Here is a 22,719-nt window from a genome sequence, read left to right as displayed (position 1 = left end):
GAATGGGCTTTTGCCACTTCTGTTTAAAGATGGTACCCTACATGGAGGCTACATTGAATACAAATATAGAGTATGGATGTGGGAGCAGCTATCCATGGAGGTCATAAAACCCTAAGTGACCATAGTTTCTATCTGGGTATGCATGATGGAGCATATGAGTGACTCATGTGATAGTGTACCTTGAGCTCAGGGAAGTCACACTGAGAAGCAGACTTGTCTCCCAATGCTGCACCTTCAGCCAGTGCATACATCTCTGAACTCTCAACAAAGTCGTTTTAGGATTGAGCCGTTCTGCTCCAACCACACAATGACTTCCTTTAGTCGCTCTGTCAAGATAGAGAAAAGCGACTACTGCTGCTGGCTCATGGTGAATGAATCACAAGCATAAGTATGCAGTTGGAGTCTCTTACTGTGGATGTGATCTCAAACTATTAATATTTCTACTGTGTTGAGTCACGCACATGCGCACAACACTGTGTTGTGCTAATCAGTCTTTTTTGTCCTATTTAGATTAGAGTGTCCTACGTAGCCCAGACTGTTCTCCGCTTTCTGTGGTTCAGAGGAGATCCATTCCATGCTGTTCAGAAATCACTTGCTTTCTTTATGTTGGGCCGAGTACTCTTTTTCTTTGAAGGTCGCAGCGTTGGCTGAGCTTGTTTAGTGGATCATAAGAGCATCTCGTTGCTATCTGAGTGGCATTTGATGCTGTGTTAATTGCATTGAGAGGGCTGTGTTCAGTCATCTAGATGGTTGCATTGAAAGGAAAAAGAAGCACGGTCCATTGAATGATCCTTGGCTTTCTGTTGATTGCATACCTTTGTAGGACTCATTCATTTTTTGGATTATCATGGATTAGAGCTTGTTACATATTACATTATAGAGTGGTGGTTTCAGCTTCTGTCTGTGTTTCGCACTAGTAGTTTGGTTGCTGCAATATAGTTGCAGTGCTGTATTTAATGTCTGTGTTTTAATGTAAGTTTTGAGATGTTCTGATCTCAAACATTAAAAGAAGCATCCTCAGATCGGGCGGTGTAGGAATGCATGTGCATTCTTGCCCACAAATTCAGAGAATACACACAGCAATCTTAGAATGGTTTAAAAAACATTCAAAAACAGTTGCCCGCTGGCCCCCAGTGGCCAGGCAATGAGAGAAGGTGGGGGCTGCAAGGAAGTAGCAATTTTACTTTAATGTGATATGAAAAAGTTGGCTCTCTAACTGCGTGTATGGCATACTGTGATATGTAGTCCTGTGCAACATTGTTAAATAAAAAAATAAAAAGAAATACAAAAATGTGATGAAAGAGTAGCAGGTAAACAAAAGTGCAACTGAGTGAAAATAATCTGCCAGCGCTAGAATTCATGACACCAGCAGGGAAAGGATACAACACAATCAATCAAAGCTTGGTGAGACCAAAATGCTCCTTTGGCAGGTTAAACAAAACATCAAATCAGGAGCAGGGAACTGAGATACACAAGAAAGCTGTCGAAACATGAGCATGGGGAGGGCCCAAAGCCTACCATTAGTCTAAATTCTATACAATAGTTCTGTTTGCTAATAGACAGATAAAGCTGTCTGTAGGCAAGGCCTAAAAAGTAAAGAGGGTAAAAGGGGAATGGTGGAATTCTATTTAGTTCCCTTTACATTACACACAAGGGCAGGTAGACGAAATGAGGACAATGCGTGGAGTCAGTTGCGTGAAGATGATTGGTCCATTGCTTGATAATGTGGGGGAAGCATATTAAAGAGGTTAGTTTCTGAGATTTCATCGAGACTATATAAGACAGTACACAGTGATATAAACATTATAGCCTCAGCATCTGATGTCTGGCTGATTGATAGGTTTTAGGATGTTCCAGTCTGAATCTGTACTCACACCAGGTATACACTTATCTCTCAGGTTCAGCTACAGGAGACAGAAATCGGCTCTGTGATCCTTACCTCCATCACAAATGTCATCTCAGAAGATTATTCTACATTCAAAGAGGAAGATTGGACCTTCTGGTACCAAGTACAGTTGATAAACATCATCCAGTATGTGAACGAGACCGTCCTCATTGAGATACCCAGCAACATAGACTGTGGCTCGGAGCAACAAATGTAAGATTCTTTGCCTGTCTTCGGTGCTGCGGCTCCTGACAATTAACTTCGATTCTATACTTTGTCAATATAGTTTTGATATTACATTTGTACTCCTTTGTCGACATTGCATGGGGTGGTAGAAAAATGAGTCCTTGCCACAAAAGCTAAAGGGTTTTGAAGCTGCCTTTGTAAACTTTTGCCATTCATTTCACATTAACTACCAATTTTAAAACGAAAAGGCTTGCATAAGGTAATATCTCTATATTTTTTAACTTATATACATTTGAAGAAAACTGTTATGTTAATGCGTAAGTAATATATTAAAAGACAACCTTTACTTTCATTGTGTCTTTCATCGCTTCACTATTAAAAGCAAAGGCTCGTTTTGTAGATCCATTTCCCGCAGTGCTTAATTTGAGCCGGAGCTTTCCGATGCTGAGCACCGGCACTTAATTGGTTTCCGGTGCTCAGCACCGGCACCTAAATGTCACTACCACACTTAGGGAAGTCTGCCACAAGGTGGCGCTGCTCATGTAATTTAGAGATGAGCAGTATAACAGTTGTTTAGGAAAACAATATACATAAAAAAACTGCTAATACCTGCCTCCCCAGCCATTCCTTTAGCTTTAGGACCTGGAATAATCTGAACTGTTGCATTTACATGCAAAAGAGATGGTTAGTAGTTGTATTGGCAACAAAGACAGGGGTGATGCGTGGTGCAAGGTGCAGTGGCCTCCTGGAAAAAGCCCTGGCACTTAATATTTTACAAATTAAGCACTGATTTCCTGTGAGAATACCAGAGATCCAGCCACTGCCTTTTTCATTTTTATTATCTGGCTGTATGGGATAGCTTCATCAAAGTGTCTCCACATGTGTGACAAGCAGACTGCAGGCTGGGAAGTGATTTGTCTTAGAAACAAATTCAGGTGTTCATGAAGTCTCTTGCCTACTGTCATCCATTGGGTGTCATGGGCCAAGTGTGGCCACTTTGCAGATTTGGTATAACTTGGTGCTAGAGGTCGCCTGGTGTTTGAAAAGATGCTCTCTGTTCTCAATGCAATTGCAGCCACCGAAGACTGAAATGAACATCTGACCCCCAGCTTGTTTCTCTAGCTGCACATCTATGCATACATTTAAGTGCTTGTTCCTTCATGCTTTCACATGTAATTTGTCATATGTGGTACACTAAATCTTTGATGTTGATATGATTTAAGACGCACACTTGAGGTCTCTGGCCCTCATGCTCACAACTAAAAGTTCTCCGGGTTCTTGTCAAGGGGTAAGATAGCGCTTTAGAAATGTTGCAGTATGATACTACACACTACAATATAAGACACCGCTTCCTTCTTCTCCTACAGTGTGAAGGCTTTCAATGGTGTTTTTGATAAGCTGTCTGATAAAGTCAAGAAGTCAGTTTACGACAACATGATCAAACGCATTTTTGAGTTCAAGAACAGCAGCAGCACAGGTAAGCAACACTATGGTACCTTGCCGGGAAAGTTTGACTTTCCCATATCAATGTATAGACTCTAGTCTGTGCTCCAAGAAGACAATGACCCGCTGTTGGCTTCTCAGCACTTAATACAACAGACTAATATGTCACTTGCCATTTGGCCCTCACTGCCTGTCTGAAAGAAGTTACTAAATTAAACTATCACAATGTGACTGAGACTATGTTAACTTCAGTACTACCCTTATGGAATGCTGAGATGGGTTCAGCCAATGGGGGTGCTCGCAGGATGGCACTGGTGTCTGTTGTTTGGCTGCATTCTAGGTTCATAGCTTGGACATGATAGAGAAAGAGGCCATGGACATGTTCATTGGCTTGGGTTCAGTGAGATAAGGGTTATGGGAGGGTTATGGGTGCTACCTAACTTAGTAACTACATGTCCCAAGTTGCAAACTGTTAATTGCCCTTCCATTAATGCTTGATTAAAACTGTCATTGAGTTGCTTGGAAAATTGATAAACTCATCTAATTCAACTGGATGTCAAGAGAAATGTGCCCCTTACTAGTGAGGGTGACCAAACTGCTGATTTACAATGTGACAACTTAAGAACATTTGATGTCATGGGGCAAAATGATAGTGCTGCGGCTCGAGGCACACAACACACTAGTATATGAAGAGCTGTTGTTCACCCACAAGTTGCCCCTACTGATCAGAATACTAAACCAGCCAATGCAGATCAATGGTCATTGCACTTAGCGTAAAAGCCTGGTTCATTGAATAAAGACTTCATGGATTGGGAAACTGAGACTTTGCTTTAGCAATAGCACAGGACTGCTAACCTTAAGGATATTTTGAGTGCTCACTACTAACAGGAGTAACTTCCCTCTAGTTACTTTTTATTGCATCTAGTTAAATTAGTTAATGACATTTTTAAAAACGGATTCCAACTTCGTCATTTGTCTACCTTTCATAGAGAAGGTACATTCCAGTTACTGTTCTTGTTTTCTATCCCTGTGGGAAAAGCAAAAACTCGAAATACTAGACTAAATTGACTGTTTTTTAAATATAAACCTATAGTGACAGCTGAGTTGCTAGCCAGCTTCCCCACGATGGTCCATTATGGCTGCCTCATTATAGAAAGCACAGGCACGTGTTTAAATGCTAACAGATGTCGAGTTACTGAGTTTTCTCCTAGCCTTCAGCTTTTCCCTTCTCTCAGTGATCTCCTCTAAAAAAAGTATTCGTCAATGGGGTAAATGTGGTGTGGACACTACCAGTGCTTCCTACACTAGAGCTGCGTAGTATTGTGCAGGTCAATCTTATAAAAGGGACAGGGGATCCTGGCAAAGTTGGAGAGCACCCACAAATTGGTGAGATTGCACAAATGTCTCCACCACCCATTCCCTTCATGGAAAGGGCAGGGAAGCATATTATTGTTATTATGAGGCAGCTTTCTCGGCAACCCCAGATGAATTTCGTTTTCATCTCTACTGATGAAGGATAATATCCAGAAACACATGTGTCTAGAGATTAACAGCACTAATGTGCACCAACTTTGGTGAAACACTTCAACAAATATTCAAGTAAGCATTTAAACTGAACTGCATTTACCAGGATGCTAAGGGGCGAACTGTGCTTGGAGGTGAAACAGTGTGCTCCCATCCCCCTTCCTTTATCTTTATGATTGTTAACAATAAATTAATTAATAGAAAATATCTCTTCATAGATGCAATTGGGAATTTACAAATGTTTTTCAAGAGTTCCACTGAAAATTCCTGGGTGCTCTCTGGAACTTGAAACTGTTGAAGGCTTCGGGGAGCTTTTTGGAATTTTTCTGTTCATTTCTAAAATTCTGAAGTCTGCCACCCTGAGAGGCAAAGAACGTTTGCTGCAGATCCGTACGTGCTTTTGGGAACTGGCCTGGGTGTGTTTGTGCACACAGACGTACATTTGGGCATCTGCCCTCTCTCTACCAGAGGGCTCAGAGACTTCTGTCTCTAATTGCAGGTACTAGGAAGGGCTCAAAACACAACGCTGTACCGAGAGTTCTTGCCTTTAGATCCTTGATTTTAATATATTTGCCACGAGTAACACGTTCATTAGCCTTCCTGTCCTTGTGTGTTTGCAGGTGTTGTGTGTGGCCAAGCAGATCTATCATCAGCAGACTGGATCAAGATCAACTTCGGTAAATTTTACGAATATGCAAATTTGGGGGATCTTCTCACTTGGAACACGAAATTTGCAGTGGTAAGTATCAAGAATACAGCGTTGCAATGAAAGAATTGTAGAAATATATCTTCAATGTCAATTCTTCCTCGATGCTTTCTCTTCCTATATCTAAGAACTATGGGCACACCTTCCACTGGCACAGATAATGGGCACACCCTACACTGGCACAGATATTGGGCACACTTTCCACTGGCACAGATATTGGGCACACCTTAAACTGGCACAGATGATGGGCACACCTTATACTGGCTCAGATAGTGGGCACATCTTCCACTGGCACAGATATTTGGCACACCGTACACTGGCACAGATGATGGGCACACCTTACACTTGCACAAATAATGGGCACACCTTACACTGGCACATATATTGGGCACACCTTACACTGGCACAGATGGTGGGCACATCTTCCACTGGCTCAGATAGTGGGCACATCTTTTACTGGCACAGATATTGGGCACACCGTATACTGGCACAGATGATGGGCACACCTTACACTTGCACAGATAATGGGCACAACTTCCACTGGCACAGATATTGGGCACACCTTAAACTGGCACAGATGATGGGCACACCTCACACTGGCACAGATAATGGGCACTCCTTTCACTGGCACAGATAAGGAGCACACATACCTCTTGCACAAATAATGGGCACACCTTACACTGGCACAGCTATTGGGCACACCTTACACTGGCACAGATAAGGGGCACACATACCTCTTGCACAAATAATGGGCACACCTTACACTGGCACAGATATTGGGCACACCTTGCACTGGCACAGATGATGGGCACACCTTACACAGGCACAGAAAATGGACACATCTTCCACTGGCACAGATATTGGGCACACCGTACACTGGCACAGATGATGGGCACACCTTAAACTGGCACAGATGATTGGCACACCTTACACTGGCACATATAATGGGCACACCTTACACTGGCACAGATAAGGGGCACATATACCTCTTGCATAAATAATGGGCACACCTTACACTGGCACAGATATTGGGCACACCTTGCACTGGCACAGATGATGGACACACCTTACACTGGCACAGATGATGGACGCACCTTACACTGGCACAGATAATGGGCACACCTTACACTGGCACAGATAATGGGCACACCGTACACTGGCGCAGATGATGGGCACACCTTACACTAGCACAGATAATGGGAACACCTTACACTGGCACAGATAATGGACATACCTTACACTGGCACAGCTATTAGGCACACTGTACACTGGCACAGATAATGGACACACTTTACACTGGCACATATGTTAGGCACACTGTACACTGGCACAGATAATGGGCACACCTTCCATTGGCACAGATAAGAGGCACACGTACCTCTTGCAAAAATAATGGGCACACCTTATACTGGCCACCATACACTGGCACATATAATGAGCACACCTTCCCCTGGCACAGATATTGGGCACACCTTCCACTGGCACAGATAAGGGGCTTAAGCGTACCTCTTGCACAAATAATGGGCACACCTTACACTGGCACAGATAAGGGGCTCACGTACCTCTTGCACAAATAATGGGCACACCTTCCACTGGCAGAAATAATGGGAGCAGTCATTTTGCTCCGTTTTGCTGCCTACAAAGTGTAACAAAGAATGTGTTTCTATTGTCTGCATGACAGAAATACATTTTCCCCCGGGCTTAACTGTGAGAGAGGAGTGTGGAAACCTTGCACTTATGGTTTCTTGCAAATAATTCAGCAAGTGTGATAGACATTTGTACAAAGACACCCTGTTCCCTACCCTTAGTTTTTTTATTTATTTAGAAAAGCAAATAGCAAACTGGGTTGGCATATCTTTTGCTATTAAATAATGAAAACATGAACATGCTGAATGCACTTTGAACAATATTACATCTTCCGCCTTTTTTACATGGCCACATTTTATTTCCCATTCTTCTTATGTGAGCACAGCAGAAACAATGTGGAATTATTTTGTGTCCTGTTGGCCATGGGGCAAATTCCGAAGGTTCCATTTCCTATTAAAGAAGCTGTAAAACCCAATGCAAATCCTCATTTTTTTGCAACAGTGCAACTTTTCTGTAATACGGGCTTATTCGGGTTTAAATAAGGGGCTATGAGGCACTCAAAAGCTTTTCTTTCTGTTAGACTGGATCTCTCGTATCAGAGTAGGCGATGAAAATAAAAAATAAAAACAGTCGGAGGAGCAGAAGCAAAGTTAAGCCTGATAACTCCAATTAAAAAAGGAATGGGTTTAATATGGGTGTGGTGGGCGAAGCACCCCATTAACCGCAAAAGTTGGACTGCCCACATTAGAAATGCAAAATAAGGACAGTAAAAAGAGGTGGCCTTAACATGGAGACTTGGTAGCCAAAAGCACTGTGCATCTGGGTCCAGGCCTGTCTTCATGACGGCACGAGCCATCCCCTCATTAACCCTGCACCACCTCCGCCGCTGAGCCCTAAAGTAATAGGAGAGTATAAAGAGAAGGGCAGTGGGCGTATAGAGCGAAAGTAGGCAGGAGCGGCCCTTGTTGATAAGAGTGGTGGGGCCTGGTTGAGAGAGGGGGGGGGGGGGTTCGACAGATGACCACAAGCTAAATTAAATAAATAATTAATTTGCCCTCCTCCTTGTCTGTACAAATTATTACAAGTATTGCATCACTGCTGAGAAGTGCTGGTACTCTCTTTTCCAAGTGTAAGATGCGCAGATACTCAGTACTAGACAGTCCCTGCACATTTAATCACTGAGTCTTCCCACATTACATACAATTAAATATTGCCCTCCATAAATTAGATTGTAAGAATAATGACTTTAATGTGACTAAAACATGCACATGTTTTGTTCACTCAATTTAACATTTAGCCCCTCAGTCAAAGGTTCTCGGAATTCCCCAATTAGATCAAACAAGTATTAGCAATGCAATCGGTCTCGCTTTGGAACCTTATATGTATTTAGCTATGCAGCACATTAGCCTGGGTGCTGAAACATCAACTGTTCTTTAACATGGAGAGAAAGTAAGCACCAAACTGCGTGACATGCCAGGTACGGAAACACATGGAGAGAAATATTGCCTTTCAGCAGGAAATGGTATAGTCCAAAGCTCTGTTTTTAGTATAAAAGCAGGTTCTTCGGTGGTCATATCACTGAAAATACAAGATTTGAAAAATATATTATTGTCCACAGGTGCTCATGGAAGGCAATTTCTATGGACTGGAATCTAGAGAATGCTAAAGTGATTCTCGTATTTTACTGACCTCTGCTGGTCGAGTTCTATAAAGACAGTTAAATAGAGGCAGTTGAACAGAAAAAAAAGTCCCTAAGCGGGAGCAGACAAGTCCTAGGGCTGATCTCCAGAGCCCACAAAGTACATACACATATCAGTATATATACTAAAGTATGTGCTAAAGTGTATACAAGAGGTCTTGAATGCTAAAAAGGGAGTTTTTAGCTGAATCGGTATTCTGAAGTACATAGTATTGCTGCATGCCGGATTACAAGTCCGGGCTGTCCAAGGTCACACCTTGTCATTTACAACCTGTTACAATGTTGGAGAAATTTGTGAATGAATACCAATTTCTTCATTATACTTTATTCGATATGAATATCATTAAAGTACAGACATACATTCATTATGACAAGGAGAATACAAATTTAAAAAGGGACGATTTGTAGCTATTTCATGCAATAAAAATACACATTTAAAAAAACAATAAAAAGCACATATATACATGTTAAAAAGAAGGTATTTCGGTATTCTCTCAATTATTAGCAGTGGTACACATACAAAGATTCAGTTCCAGCAGGCTCTAAGCATTTTTGTAGTTTAGCGACTTGGAGCAGATATACCAAGCACTTGGTAGATATTTAGCTACTCCGCATACAACAACTAAGGAACTTGTATCGGTTAGGAGGATGCGAAGAGCAACTCTATAGTCTCTGACGCCTAACATCAAGCATACCGGTTTCAACCATTTTACTCTCGCATTCTTGTATGCTTTACATCCGAACAAGAAATGCGGTATGGATTCGTTTTTACATGGGCAGCATGGGCAGGAACCATCTATGGCCCGCCTTCCTTTCCAGCCCTCCACAATTTTGTTGAGTGGAAGTGTCCCGTATCTCATTTTTAAAAAAAATGGCTCTATCTTTAGGTTTTTGAATGAAATCTAAGAGGGGTTCAAACCTCATGATGGGCTTATCCCAATTTCGATTGTAATTCCCTATTCCATGGGCCAAACTCCTAACAGCATGGTAATATAGCAATCATAAATTACCCAACCCCGCAGAATAAGGATTTCCGGACGTGGTGTTACCACATCAGGAGCCTGGTGGCTCAGGTAATTAAGTCTTTAGAAAAAAGAGGAGCCCCTTATACACCCAGTGGGACTGGGGCACTTCAACGGTGAAATAGGAAAAATCCCATATATAACTGGGATAGAATTATCCCAGTTATATATGGCACAAAAACGGTTGGGGTGAATGTTGAATGAGAGTGGTGAACGTGGTAAGATAATCCTGGCAAATTAAAGGCTGAGACAGAGAATATTACCTTTTGGGATTTTTCCTATTTCACTCAGGTAATTAAGACCTGAGTAAGTAAACTCAGATTTCTAAAAGAGCGGGAATTCGGACTAACATCGAATGAGCCCACTCAGACCAAAAAGGCACTTTCATTGCAGCAGGGTTTGGGTGTTACTTCAAATGTAAATGACTGAGTGTTATAAAAAGGACCAGGCATCATCTCCTCCTGATGTATGTGTGGTTTTTTTTCCTAGGCCGACGTGGTGACAACGCTAACTGTTGAACAACTTGCCGATTATACTGTGGACGTCAAGGTGCTGAGTAACGACGACTTGGTTTGCCCCATCCTTGCCAGGCTGCACCATCAGAGCGAGAACGCAGTCTATTCTTTCCTGACTGAATTCCACCAGAGCGCGCAGAAGGTACACTGATGCTTTATTTTGTATGTAGGTCAGAAGTCCAGAAGTCCAGAAATCTAGAACTGCTGAAAACATACCTGGTACAAGACATGGCAATCTCATGCTACTCAGTAAAGAAAAAGGTGTGTATGTAGGGAGAGAGATGTGTCTGTGAGTTTATACACACATACACAGAGAGAGAGAGAGAGAACATATATGAGGTAACTGTATATTGTGATCCAATAATGCAACGGAGGGGTCCTGATGACACAATATACCAGGGGGCCCAGGGTTTAGTGGTTTATAAATGTAATAGAACACGGTGATTGCTTTGCTGGACCACAGCCCACGTTAAGCATTAGGTATTTTATTTTATAACATATATTATTATTTTATATGTCAATTTTACTGAAACAAGCATAAAAAGGCACTTTTTTTAGCCCTTGCGTGCGTCACGGTGGGCGTGTGCATTGGATGGCCGGGGGGCAAACAAACCCCGCCCACTCATTAATTCGCCCGCACCACGGGGGAATTTGCGCAGCGCGCAAGGGGTTAAACAGAAAAAAAAAATTTGCTTATCTGAAGTCAAAAGAGGAAAAATGTATAATTATATTGTTCAGAAGGCAATGACTGACATCTGTGAAATCTGATTGCCTCTCCCACTCTGAACATTCCAATGAATGTCAAGGCCTGTTCCACGGAATAAAGGATTCTCACAAATGAGTGTACCAGTTGCTCTCTACAGACTCAATTCTACCATGTTGAAAACCCAACAAACTTGGGGGCATATGTACAAGAAAATGCAAAAGCGTGGTGATACGCCAAATTTGGCAACGCTGCGCTCCGACATCTTCAAAACGCAGGGATGCGTCATATTTACAAAATTACGGCTCGCACCTTTGTTTTCCTTAGTGCTGGTGCTAAATAAGCTACCTAACTTCAACGCAGGCACCCTACCGCCATGTTGCAAGGGTGCCTGCACTGCAGGGGTGATTGTTTATGTGCAGAAAGGAAGGGACACCCTTCCTGCACATACACAATCAATAATGGTGAATTGCTCTTTCTGTGTGTGCTGCAGAAGGCAGCATGCATAGAAAAGGAAAAAAAACAGAAGAAATAAAGGTATTTTGCCTCGTATCGCCATTCTATGACCAGGTATTCCCAGCCCTTCGTTTTTGAAGTGGCTCACGCCTTGTAAGTCTGGGGCAGCATCAAAAAGCAATGGGTGTTTTGGTGGAACGCCCACTGCAACACCCATTGCATGCCCCTTTGCCGCAGAGGGCTGTGGTGGAAAAAGTCATATATACAAGGTGGTGTTAAGCCACGTTAAGTGGCTTAGTGCCACCTTGTAAACATGACAAATGCGCTGTGCCACGGAGCGTCTGAAAAAGTGACTCTCCCGTGGCGATAGGGGCATACTACTACTACTACTACTATACTACTTGAGGGTGCTTGAAGGCTCGCTTCTCACAAGAGTGTACTGCAGCCCGTGTCTTTGTGGTGCTTAAGGGCTTTGAGAGATCCTAGTTATCCGAGTCTTTTTAGGAAGGCTGTGCTCTGCCTCTCAGCCTCTGTCTGCTCCATGCGCCTCGTCTCACATATGTAGTCTGTGAGTTATCTCCATGGATGTCTCTTTCGGGGATCCATTCTTGAGACTTCCTCCAACCAAGTGTAAGGAGTCAAGGAATCAATAAGTCTTGTCCATTGGATTGTATGGGTGGATGGATGGTGTGCTTTTCAGTGTCCTCGCTCCATGATGGTATTGTGTTAGCCAGAATTGTTGGCAACAGTTGTTTGGAAGCGAAACAGTTAGTACCGACATTGGGGGTCTAGACTGTTCCTAGATAGTCCTATAAATGCGAGCTTGGCTGAGTCAACCTCTGCGCATAACCACAGTAATAAGTGTGTATCCCAAAAGTAAACTAATATGCTCTCGATGATAAAGGGGAAACTGCCACCCACGTTCCCAGAATTTTGAGGACAAAGGTCCCAGAATGTTACATTTTACAAAACAGTCTTTATCCTGAGCAAAAGAAAAATAATGTTCAAGAGTACGTAGATCTTCTACGCCTATCTCCTAACTGTGAATACGTTTGCCATTGTAATGAGGCAATCCCTGGACGTGACTACCATGGAATGAACATTTGAAAATAAAGAAGAAGACCTACGTACTCTTGAACGTTATTTTTCTTTTCCTCAGGATGAAGACTGTTTTGTAAAGTGTTCCTAGATAGTGCCTAGAATTCTGCCAACTAATAAAGAGCGCTGAGCGGTTCAAGGATGGCCCAATGGGCACTCTTTCCCGTTGCATGCAGAGCATGACAAGGTTCACTCACACTCTCTACCTCATCAAGGCAGCTCTGGCTTAGTATTCAGTCCAGGAACTCTATAGGAACTGGGTCTGCGGCTGTTGCCACCGCCACATCAACCAGATATCTTCAAAGTCAGTCACCAATCGTGAATTTCCAACAAGAGTCACTCACTCCAAAGGAATCACCTAATTGTACCCCAAGAAGAAAGTAACAATAAGGAATCGGGCACGTGGTTCTGTCGGCTATTGATGATGCCTCTAGTGTTTTTTTTGTAGGAAAAAAACTTGCTCCACCATTAGACTCACCACAAGAGGAACAACTCAATGCACGAAAAGCCCTGCATGATTCTGGAAATCCTGAAACGGTTAAAATCCTAAAGAGTAGCAAACGCATTTTCAAGCTCAAATGCCAAAAGTTAGGGACCTCATTACCTGAAAATATCAGACTTTCTCTCTCACTCCTTCCCTCTCCCAAGGCTCCAAAATGAACTCATTTACGCCATATTTGTTAAGAGTCTTCCCAAAATTGTCTGTCTCCTCGTAAAGACTTGTTACCACTCCACCTCATTGTTGTAAAGATCTCTTCTGCTTACCAGGCGCGGCTTGTGCAGGTAAGAGGGGTGAGTCGGGGTGGAGAGTCGACATAGGATAACGAGGTAACATTTTTTTAAAAAGCCACGGTTCTCTTTTTTTACCTACATTTCCCTCGTTGTCGTATGTCGACTCTCCCACCGCACTCACCTGTATGGGCCGCGCCTGACGCTTACTTGTAAAGTGATCCAGCCATCTAAATTTACATTCAATAGTAAAGAATGCTTGGTGCATGGCGATGTTTTGTTGCTATGAAATGGGTGTTGGCCTCATACAATCTCACATCGCCTCATTGTCTTTTGCAGAAGAGCTTAACCAAATTACCAGATGCAGCCATCAGTAAGAAGATGTATCTGCAGTTCTTTGGGGACTTGCAGGTCTACTTCAAAGATTACACATCTGCGGACTGGACCTCCTTTATCCAGACAAAAATGGCCCTCTTTTGGGACAGTATAGATGTATCAACTGCAACCATTGTTCTACAATATCTTAACTGCACCTCCTACAGAGAATTGTAAGTACACACAACATATTTTAATTTTATCTTAAGAGAATTTATAAACTGCACAGAACTCCCAGAGGGTCTCTCTGTGCTAGGAATGGGAATGGACGAAGCACAATATCAAAAGACGGATTTGTTGGAAGCCTTCCTTTTGTGTATGTTGTTTGCTTTGGTGAAATTAGCCATTTCTGACAAACAGGAAATAAGAACGTTGGTGGGGCTTATACACTGACCTCCTATTAAATAGGGACGTAGAGTAGAAAGTCATGCATTTGAGAATGATGCAAAAAGAACTATCTTGCAACACAAACCATGTATCCAGTTACTGTGCAGGCCTGGACTGCCCGTTTCACCACCGGGCATTCCCCCAGGGTGCTGTAGCATTTGGAGGCAGGTTTTTCGGGCAGCAGCCTCTGCTGCACCTCTAGTACTTTCTCTGGCTCTCTCATGCAATTAGAGCAGGCACAGGGTGGAGCTTCCTGAAAAAAGAGGAGAGAGAAGAAGAGAGAGATGACAGAGCGAGGAGAGTCATCTGGGCTGGTTTGAGCAGTTTGTACCAGGGTTGCTTTTGGCTCCCGGTCCCTCCTTGGCTATATATGGGTATGTCTATAGAAGGAGGGTCCCATACCAGGTCCCCTTAAATTAAGATTGGATCTTAAAGCAACTGATCCCCTACAGTATATTGTCACTCTGCAGACATCCCATCTTCCGAGTCACAGTACGCTAGTGCACGTCCTCCTGGTTGGTTCCTTCAGAGCTAAAGCCTGCTTGGAAGATGATGACTATATGGGAAACCCGGATTCCCTTCATCATATTCATCTGCCCTGCCTCATCCTCCTATGGAAAACAAAAAGGTGATGGGTGGAATGCTTGCACATTGTATCAGCCATTGACAGTCATTGGCCAGTGCTCCAGTCCGATCCTGCTGCACAAAACGCCTCCCTCTTTTTCTCTCAGGTCACCACTGATTCCTATGGGAGATGTGTAAAGATGGATGGCTGGCACCCAGGGAAACTGCGCAACGTCTTCAGGGTATAGACCCCACCTCAGCTACCTAAACCTACCTTTGTTGACCTTAGAGCAGTTGTCCAGGGGTTACCTAAAGTTGTGACCCTTATTGGTGGGGACTTCAATGCAGTATTTGAACCCAGGCTTGACTCCACTGGTTTACGGCACAGACTAAAACCTTATCCTGGTATGCCTTGGCTTAGGAATGAGATCCTTCTTGCAATTTTTACTAGATCATCCAGGAGCTTAACGACTTTGCTTGTTCTTTTTTTCCTTTTCAGTGTTTATGAATTAGATGCAAGTTCATTGTCGCCAAGTGACCAGGCAGACATTTTCAATGCCCTCTTGGATTTCCTCCACAAGCAAATCCAAACGACAGGTAATCGCAGAATGTAAATGAACTACTCCCACTCGTTTTGTAACAATCCTTACATCCTGAAGGCAGCATCAGAAGTTGCTTTGACCACATTCACATCAGCATTAGCTGCCTTTGCTTTTATATGGTTTGGTTGCCTTCTGAGGCTCGGATGAGATGTCTTGCAGTTTTGACGAGGTTTAGCAGCATAGGATGAACAGATAAATGTTCAGTTCTTGATTTAGTGAGATAAATGGAGGATGTTTACATTCATATCAATGAAGACGAAAGACAAAAATGAATCTCAGTTGGCTAAAGGGGCTATGTCCATTAAGAAAGAAGGGAGGGGGGGGGGTCCCAACTGGGATAAATGCGTCTGTGAAGAGGCTGGTTTTCAGACCTTTTTTGAACGATGTTATGGCGACTACCAATCGTGGATGAGGTTCCAATAAGTTCTGGCGGTGCTTTCTCGGCATTTGGATGTTTTTTCCTGTGATATGATATGTTGTATGGCATAATATGAGATGAAATATGACATGTACAGTGCCATTCTAGAACTCTTAAACATGACTTACCTTAACATCTCCTAGATATTAACCAAATTAACCCAGCTAATATTCATTTGGAACATGGGCAATCAGGGCAACACATTCACCCTGTCACTGAAAAGCCTCTCCATGAAAAGAGCAAGCCCAGAGACCCATAAGATAAATGAAAATTCTTTAGTAACTCTTGGACTTAGAACAAAAAACATAAGGTTGAATAGTGGTTTGTGATTGTATGCAACTGAATAAACTTAAAAAAATCCTCAAACTATTTTGAAATCTTTGCCTTCTAAGAGCACATTGCAAGTAGTGCTGAGAGCTGATAGTGGATTACGTGTTGGGGAGCTAGCACCCATTAATTATGGACTGGACTGACACCCCCAGAGTTAATACGATCCAACATCCACAAAATAGTAATGCTGATGGACAAGAAGGAACCTGGACTAAGACAGTAATCTTGAGATACTTGTTTCTCCAACTCTGCGGCAAACGTTTTGGGCCACCAAGATAACCTTACTCCCCTTTGTAAAGGACTTGGAAGACCTGTTTTGTTGAAAGATGAAATTGCTTATTGCTAGCACTGAGTTGGTGCTAATAATTTTGCTAGTGATTTACTGATCACTATGGCTAGCAACAAATTTATATAACTGTAATACAGCTTAGTGGGCCAAGCAATAATTTTTTTCAGCAATTCTTCTAGAATTCCTAATAGATTTTTGTATACAAATCCAAACATGGCACCTGATTCACAGACATAGTTGTCCACCTCTTGATATGAAGTGTAAGCTCATACAATGTAGAGATTTCGACTTCTCACTTGCTTCCCAAAGTGCTCAGAGATATGTGTAAGATCTTTCCAAGGTTTAGAATTTGTGTTTAGAAATAATCGACATATACATACATATTTGGATATGTCTATTTTTCTTAACCATAAACATGAAGAACCACCACACTGATTAAACCATATGCCTATGGGTAGAAGGTTTGTGAACTGTTAAAATATATTATTTGTTTAATTCTTCATTTCACTGAAAAAATATTTTCCTTGAAAAATCTATCTTTCGGCCCGCACACACCCTCTAAGCACATGCTGACTATTAATGTGCTTTCTTACATATACTACCTAGCAAACGGGAAACATCCTTTACAACGCAACTTTTACCACGCCGTGCCTTTAGGACGCAACTTTTACAACGCAAACCATTACAACGAATTGCGCTGGGGGGCGCTCTAGGATAGGGAATGTGTTTAATGTACTATCCAACACCTTCCCTACTATCCACGGGGACTGGAGTTGGAATAGTAAATTAAACAATTCACTATCCAGCACCTAAAAGCACTATGCGTTGTAATGGTATGCGTTGTAAAAACAGCGTTGTAAAAGCTTGCGATGTAAAAGCATGCGTTGTAATGTCATACATCCCTAGCAAACGCATACACCGGCATAAGGTAAATGCTCAGAGGTGGAGGCAAAAGTGAAGCAAGCATTGACATATTTTTGACTGCATAATAAGTTAAAACAATGCGGGTTTTCTTCAGATCCTATTGGACCCAACATAACTACCTCCGTAGGTGCTATTTACAAATGGAGCAATTTGACCCAGTTACTCCATCCCCAGAGGTCTCTATAATGTAGGCAAACACAGCTCCAGGAGAAGAGGCACGAGATCCTGCTAGTCCCCATAGAATGTAAGATGTATTAGGGACATCAGTAATTGTGGTCCGTGTTATACATTATTTACCCCTGATATTTCACCCTGTGCCTCCTTGTCTGTGGCCAAAAAATATGGAATCTGATGAGTTAACATGGACTTTGGAATTCTAATAGGGCTAGTTCCTCTATTGCCACTAAAATGTCTTTCAGATTAAGGACTTAGTGGAAATTCTGTTTCAGCAAGTATTCGAAAACTTTCTTGGTGAATCACTTTTAAGGTTTTCAAACAGACTTTCAAACTTTTTCTGTGCTTACGTTTAATTTATACTCAGAATAACTCTTGTAAATCATACGATTATAATACTCTGGATATTTCCTTAGAGATTTTCGGGAAGAGTACGCTAAGTATTCCATAAGACTCACTGGGCTAAACGTATATATATATATATTCACTGAAAAACCCATAGGTTATAGACCATATATAGTTAGGAATTAGCATTTAAAAAACCTTATTTTACTCACACAAAACCATTGAAATTCCATATATAGTTAGTTGCACTAACTATATATCGCGCACCCGCAATCCACTGCTGATCATGTCACATATTACATCATTCATGACATGGTCAGTGACATCACTGATGACATCACTGATGACATCTCAAATGACATCACTGATGACATCACTGATGACAACATCCAGTGACTGTATTTTTCTGTAAAGTTAAAATATGTCTTGAGTGGATGTATAAGTGTCTGGATGAAGGATTTAGTAGGTGCATGACTGACTGTATGAGTGAGTGATTAAATGTGTCTCACTGAATGCATGGGTTAGTGACTAAACTGTCTTAATTTGTGCATCATTATGTCTGTTGTTCTGTAAACTGCTGCATGTGTTGATCATTAGCTATACGAGAGGCTATATGTGTTATTAATTGGTTGCCCAAGTATTTCTATGGGAGATTGAGTTTGTGTGGGGGTGGCTGGAAGGTGTGTGACTCTATGCATAGATGTGTGAGCAGTTTATTCACTAGGTGTATGAGTTCAAGAGTGCATGTGGAAACAGCTACATGGGCAGTTGACTGTGTGCATGAGTGTATTGATGAGTGAATGGATATCTCAATGCTACATGTCATAGTAAGTACATATGTAAAACACAGTACATGTGAGAGTTGGCATATATAAATAACTGTGCATGAGAGCCACTGAATGAGTGAGTGGTTGTATCGATCATTGTGAACTTGTATCAGGGATTGTATAAGAGAGTAAATATGTGTTAGTATATGTTTCAATAAGTAAGGTGTGTTTAACTGTATAGTTGAAGAAATGGAGGTGAGATTGTTTCTTTGCATGACTGACTGGGTGTGTGAGTAACTCCATGGATGAGTGGCAGTGTGTGAGTGTCTGTTTACACTGAGTGTATCTAAGGTTATATTAGAGTCTGAAGAGGTTTATCGTATTAGCACAAGAATGATGTCAAATGAGATGTCATCAGTGATGTCATCAGTGATGTCATTTGAGATGTCATCAGTGATGTCATCAGTGATGTCACTGACCATGTCATGAATGATGTAATATGTGACATGATCAGCAGTGGATTGCGGGTGCGCGATATATAGTTAGTGCAACTAACTATATATGGAATTTCAATGGTTTTGTGTGAGTAAAATAAGGTTTTTTAAATGCTAATTCCTAACTATATATGGTCTATAACCTATGGTTTTTTCAGTAAATTTTAAAGGTTTTGTAAATGCTAATTCCTAACTATATATGGTCTATAACCTATGGTTTTTTCAGTGAATTTCAATGGTTTTTTAATAGCAAATATCATAAGCTGTCGAATGTCAAGTACGTGGTAAGTAAAAACATTTTTGTGTTTATGCACACTGATCTGCTTTGAATGCTGCCCCCCACCCCTCATTTCTATTAGCAGTACTCTCTCTTTGCAGATAGTGAAGGGTAGTTAACGCAGCCCTTTGCCCCCTTTGTAATACGTCGTGCCTGCTTCTCTCTCCATTTGATTGATTGTTCTCTTTGGTTCATTCTCTATTTACAAACAAGCACAGAGTCGCAATACTCTGTTTAGTCTTTGCAGATAGCGAAAAATCGTGTAAAAAAACAAAAGGAATCGAGCAAAATCAGTAGGCCACTAATGGGATCTCTTTTTGACCTCGCTAAAATAGAAACATTAGGAACAACCTGTTGAAAATAGCAATGCGTATGTACATAAGCGGCGTTCATTTGTGTTCACAGTACCCCTTGTTGATTTTTTCAATCGAGCATTGAATTGTTCGAAGTTAATTCTCTTAAGGATCTTCTCTACCTGCAAACGAGGAAGAATAGGAATATTCTCTCTCCCTTTGCAGATAGTGAAGGGTAGGTAACGCAAGCCTTTAACACGTCGTACCTATTTCATTCATCATTGATTGATTGATTGTCCGAACATTGACTGTTTGGGAATTAGTTCTTTTTGGAGGTATTCCCTGTTTGCAAATAAACGTAGGAAAATCTTTGCAAGTAGTGAAAGGGTACGTAATGCGGACCTTTCTCCCCCGTTGTAATCTGTCATGCCTATCTACTCCCCACTGATTGATGCACCTTTTTCACCCGGACCATTTACTAGAGATACGTCATCTGGCCCGACCAGAGAGCACCCCTAGTGAAAAGGACATATGCAATAATAACGAAGTGATCACTGTATCCTGTTAACAGAAACTTTACCATGAAACAACCTGGAAAGAAAAAAATAGGAAAACGAAAATCAGTAGGCCACTGATGAACATGAACTTTTATTAAACAACAAACAAAGAAACGATAACATAACGTAATGATAAAACCTATTAATGTCCTAGAAACAAGAAAACGTTAAAGTATGCCAGTGGTGAGAGACCAGAAAAACAGTCCGAGAAACCAAATCACCCCTCGCTGTCCCAACTCATGCACTCTGAAAGTTCAAAGTTTTGAGGAGTGCTTGTAACATTGTCTGAAGCCTATTTGCAATTGCTTCATCTTCACTATTCTTAAAGTAAGTGGGGGCTGTTGTGATGCGGTGCCACCCTGAACCGCTTGACGGAGGCCCCCGAGGGACGGTGTCATGTCGCGGACTCGGAGGGGGCGCTTGGCTCCGGCCCCCTCCCCAAGTCGTGTTGCCCTGGTGTGGCCTGAGATCGCCCCCGACATAGGTGGCCGGCTCCCGGGGTCAAGCGGAACTTTTTTCCTTTTGGTGACTCTTCCATTCTTCACCTTGTCCCACAATCCGTTTCACCTAAAGACACGCTGTAGTGGGGCACCCCTTTTCCGTTTCATTTGCCATTCAGCCCGCTTTTGCTACACTGTGCCTCTTCCGCTATTCAGCTGTTTACCGCCCGCTCTTTCGACTACAGCGTCTCGCTCACCATGTACTTGAGTTGCTCCCGCTCTTGCGGTGCAGCGATAGGCGGCTGCCACAGGACTCTCAAAATGGCGGCCATCTCTTCAGATTTGGGCGTGGTCCACTAAATGGGCCTGCGACACCTTGGAACTCGGACGCTTGTCTGCTAGAGCTTGGGCTCCATTCTCGAAAGCGTCCCCTCATCCTTGAAGATTCTACAAAAGTCTTGGGGGCCCCCGACTCCCGCAGGCTTCTGGTGGGGAGCGCCTAGCATGATTGCTCGTGGAATGGCCACGACGGAGCTACGAAATGGTGGTGCTCTCATGCTAACGCCAGCTTCAGTCTGAAACATCCAGAAACACTGTAGACTACCAATTCGATCAGTTCCGGTAGCGCTCCAACGTGACCCGGTAGAGAAAAACTTGCCCTCCCCTCTTTGACTGATGGTTCTTGTTGCCTGTCCCTTCTGTTGTCATTTAACAGAACTATTTAGCCTGCTGAAAGGGGTTGTGTGCCGTCCGCTGGTTGGTGGAGACATTTTGACTATATTCTGGACCTGCGTTGTCGCGTAATGCGTCATATGACGCGCCGCGTTAGAAAGTTTAATAAATTATGAAACACAATAAACAATCCTTAAAAAATAAAAACAAATAAAAAATAATCAACAAAAGCAACAGCTAGGTAATACACATATAATTGTATCTCCGCGAAGCGGAGCGCTGTTACAGATATATATCTTGTTTCTGAACGTTAATTTCTCAAAATGCACTAAAGCACATATATTGAGACCTAGCAAAGGCACATCGGGCTACCAGTCCCTACAATTTTTCCAAGTTTCGTGCAAATCCATTCAGCTGTTCGATCCTACCGAGAGACAAGATGGCGGCCGCTACGGACTGTTTGGAATGTTTACAGACACCGGAGAGCCAATCAGCTTCGCTTCGCAAAGCTCCGTAACGCGAAAAGTACGCGAAGCGGTGCGCTGTTACAGATATATACTTTTTTTTAACGTTAATTTCTCAAAATCCACTGGAGCACATATATTGAGATCTAGCAAAGGCACATCGGGCTACCAGTCCCTACAATTTTGCCAAGTTTCGTGCAAATCCATTCAGCTGTTCGATTATTATTATTTTTATTTTTTTTTGCCCCGCGGGGCCCTTTTAAAACCTCCACATCAAACCTAGGGGGTGAGCGACAATGTACTATGCCCCCTTATGGTCATTTGCCCCTTCGCTTTGGCCTCCTCTTGTCTCTCGATCCTACCGAGAGACAAGATGGCGGCCGCTACGGACTGTTTGGAATGTTGACAGACGCCGGAGAACCAATCAGCTTCGCTTCACAAAGCTCCGTTGCGCGAAAAGTCCGCGAACCAGAGCGCTGCCCGGTCCGCTGTTACAGATATATATCTTTTTTTAAACGTTAATTTCTCAAAATCCACTGGAGCACATATATTGAGACCTACAAAAGGCACATCGGGCTACCAGTCCCTACAATTTTGCCAAGTTTCGTGCAAATCCATTCAGCCGTTCGGGCTAAAAGTGAGGCCAACCGCCCTATGGAAATTAACATGGGAAAAACGCGTTTTGGGACCCCCCCTTTTTTCTCGGCCCCCCCTTGACGAACCCCCCCAAAATTTTCAGGGGCTGCTCAGAAACAAAATGTGCAATTTTCCTGAAAATTTCAGCCAATTCCGTC

The 22,719-nt window shown here is 42.5% G+C and overlaps 1 protein-coding gene across 1 annotated transcript in view; it reads left to right on the top strand.

Moving 5' to 3' along the window:
- Nucleotides 1–22,719, top strand: part of LOC144783951 (uncharacterized) — a 266,569-nt gene that overhangs the window by 167,721 nt on the left and 76,129 nt on the right. The window contains exons 37-42 of the mRNA XM_078662679.1: nt 1,899–2,098; nt 3,439–3,548; nt 5,659–5,777; nt 10,542–10,709; nt 13,893–14,101; nt 15,379–15,476. Coding sequence (XP_078518805.1) covers nt 1,899–2,098; nt 3,439–3,548; nt 5,659–5,777; nt 10,542–10,709; nt 13,893–14,101; nt 15,379–15,476 — 904 coding nt within the window. The remainder of the gene's footprint in view (nt 1–1,898; nt 2,099–3,438; nt 3,549–5,658; nt 5,778–10,541; nt 10,710–13,892; nt 14,102–15,378; nt 15,477–22,719) is intronic.

The sequence above is a fragment of the Lissotriton helveticus genome, chromosome 10 (genome assembly GCF_964261635.1).
Source record: "Lissotriton helveticus chromosome 10, aLisHel1.1, whole genome shotgun sequence".
NCBI classification, from domain to species: Eukaryota; Metazoa; Chordata; class Amphibia; order Caudata; family Salamandridae; genus Lissotriton; species Lissotriton helveticus.
This window is presented reverse-complemented; position numbering and strand designations above follow the sequence as displayed.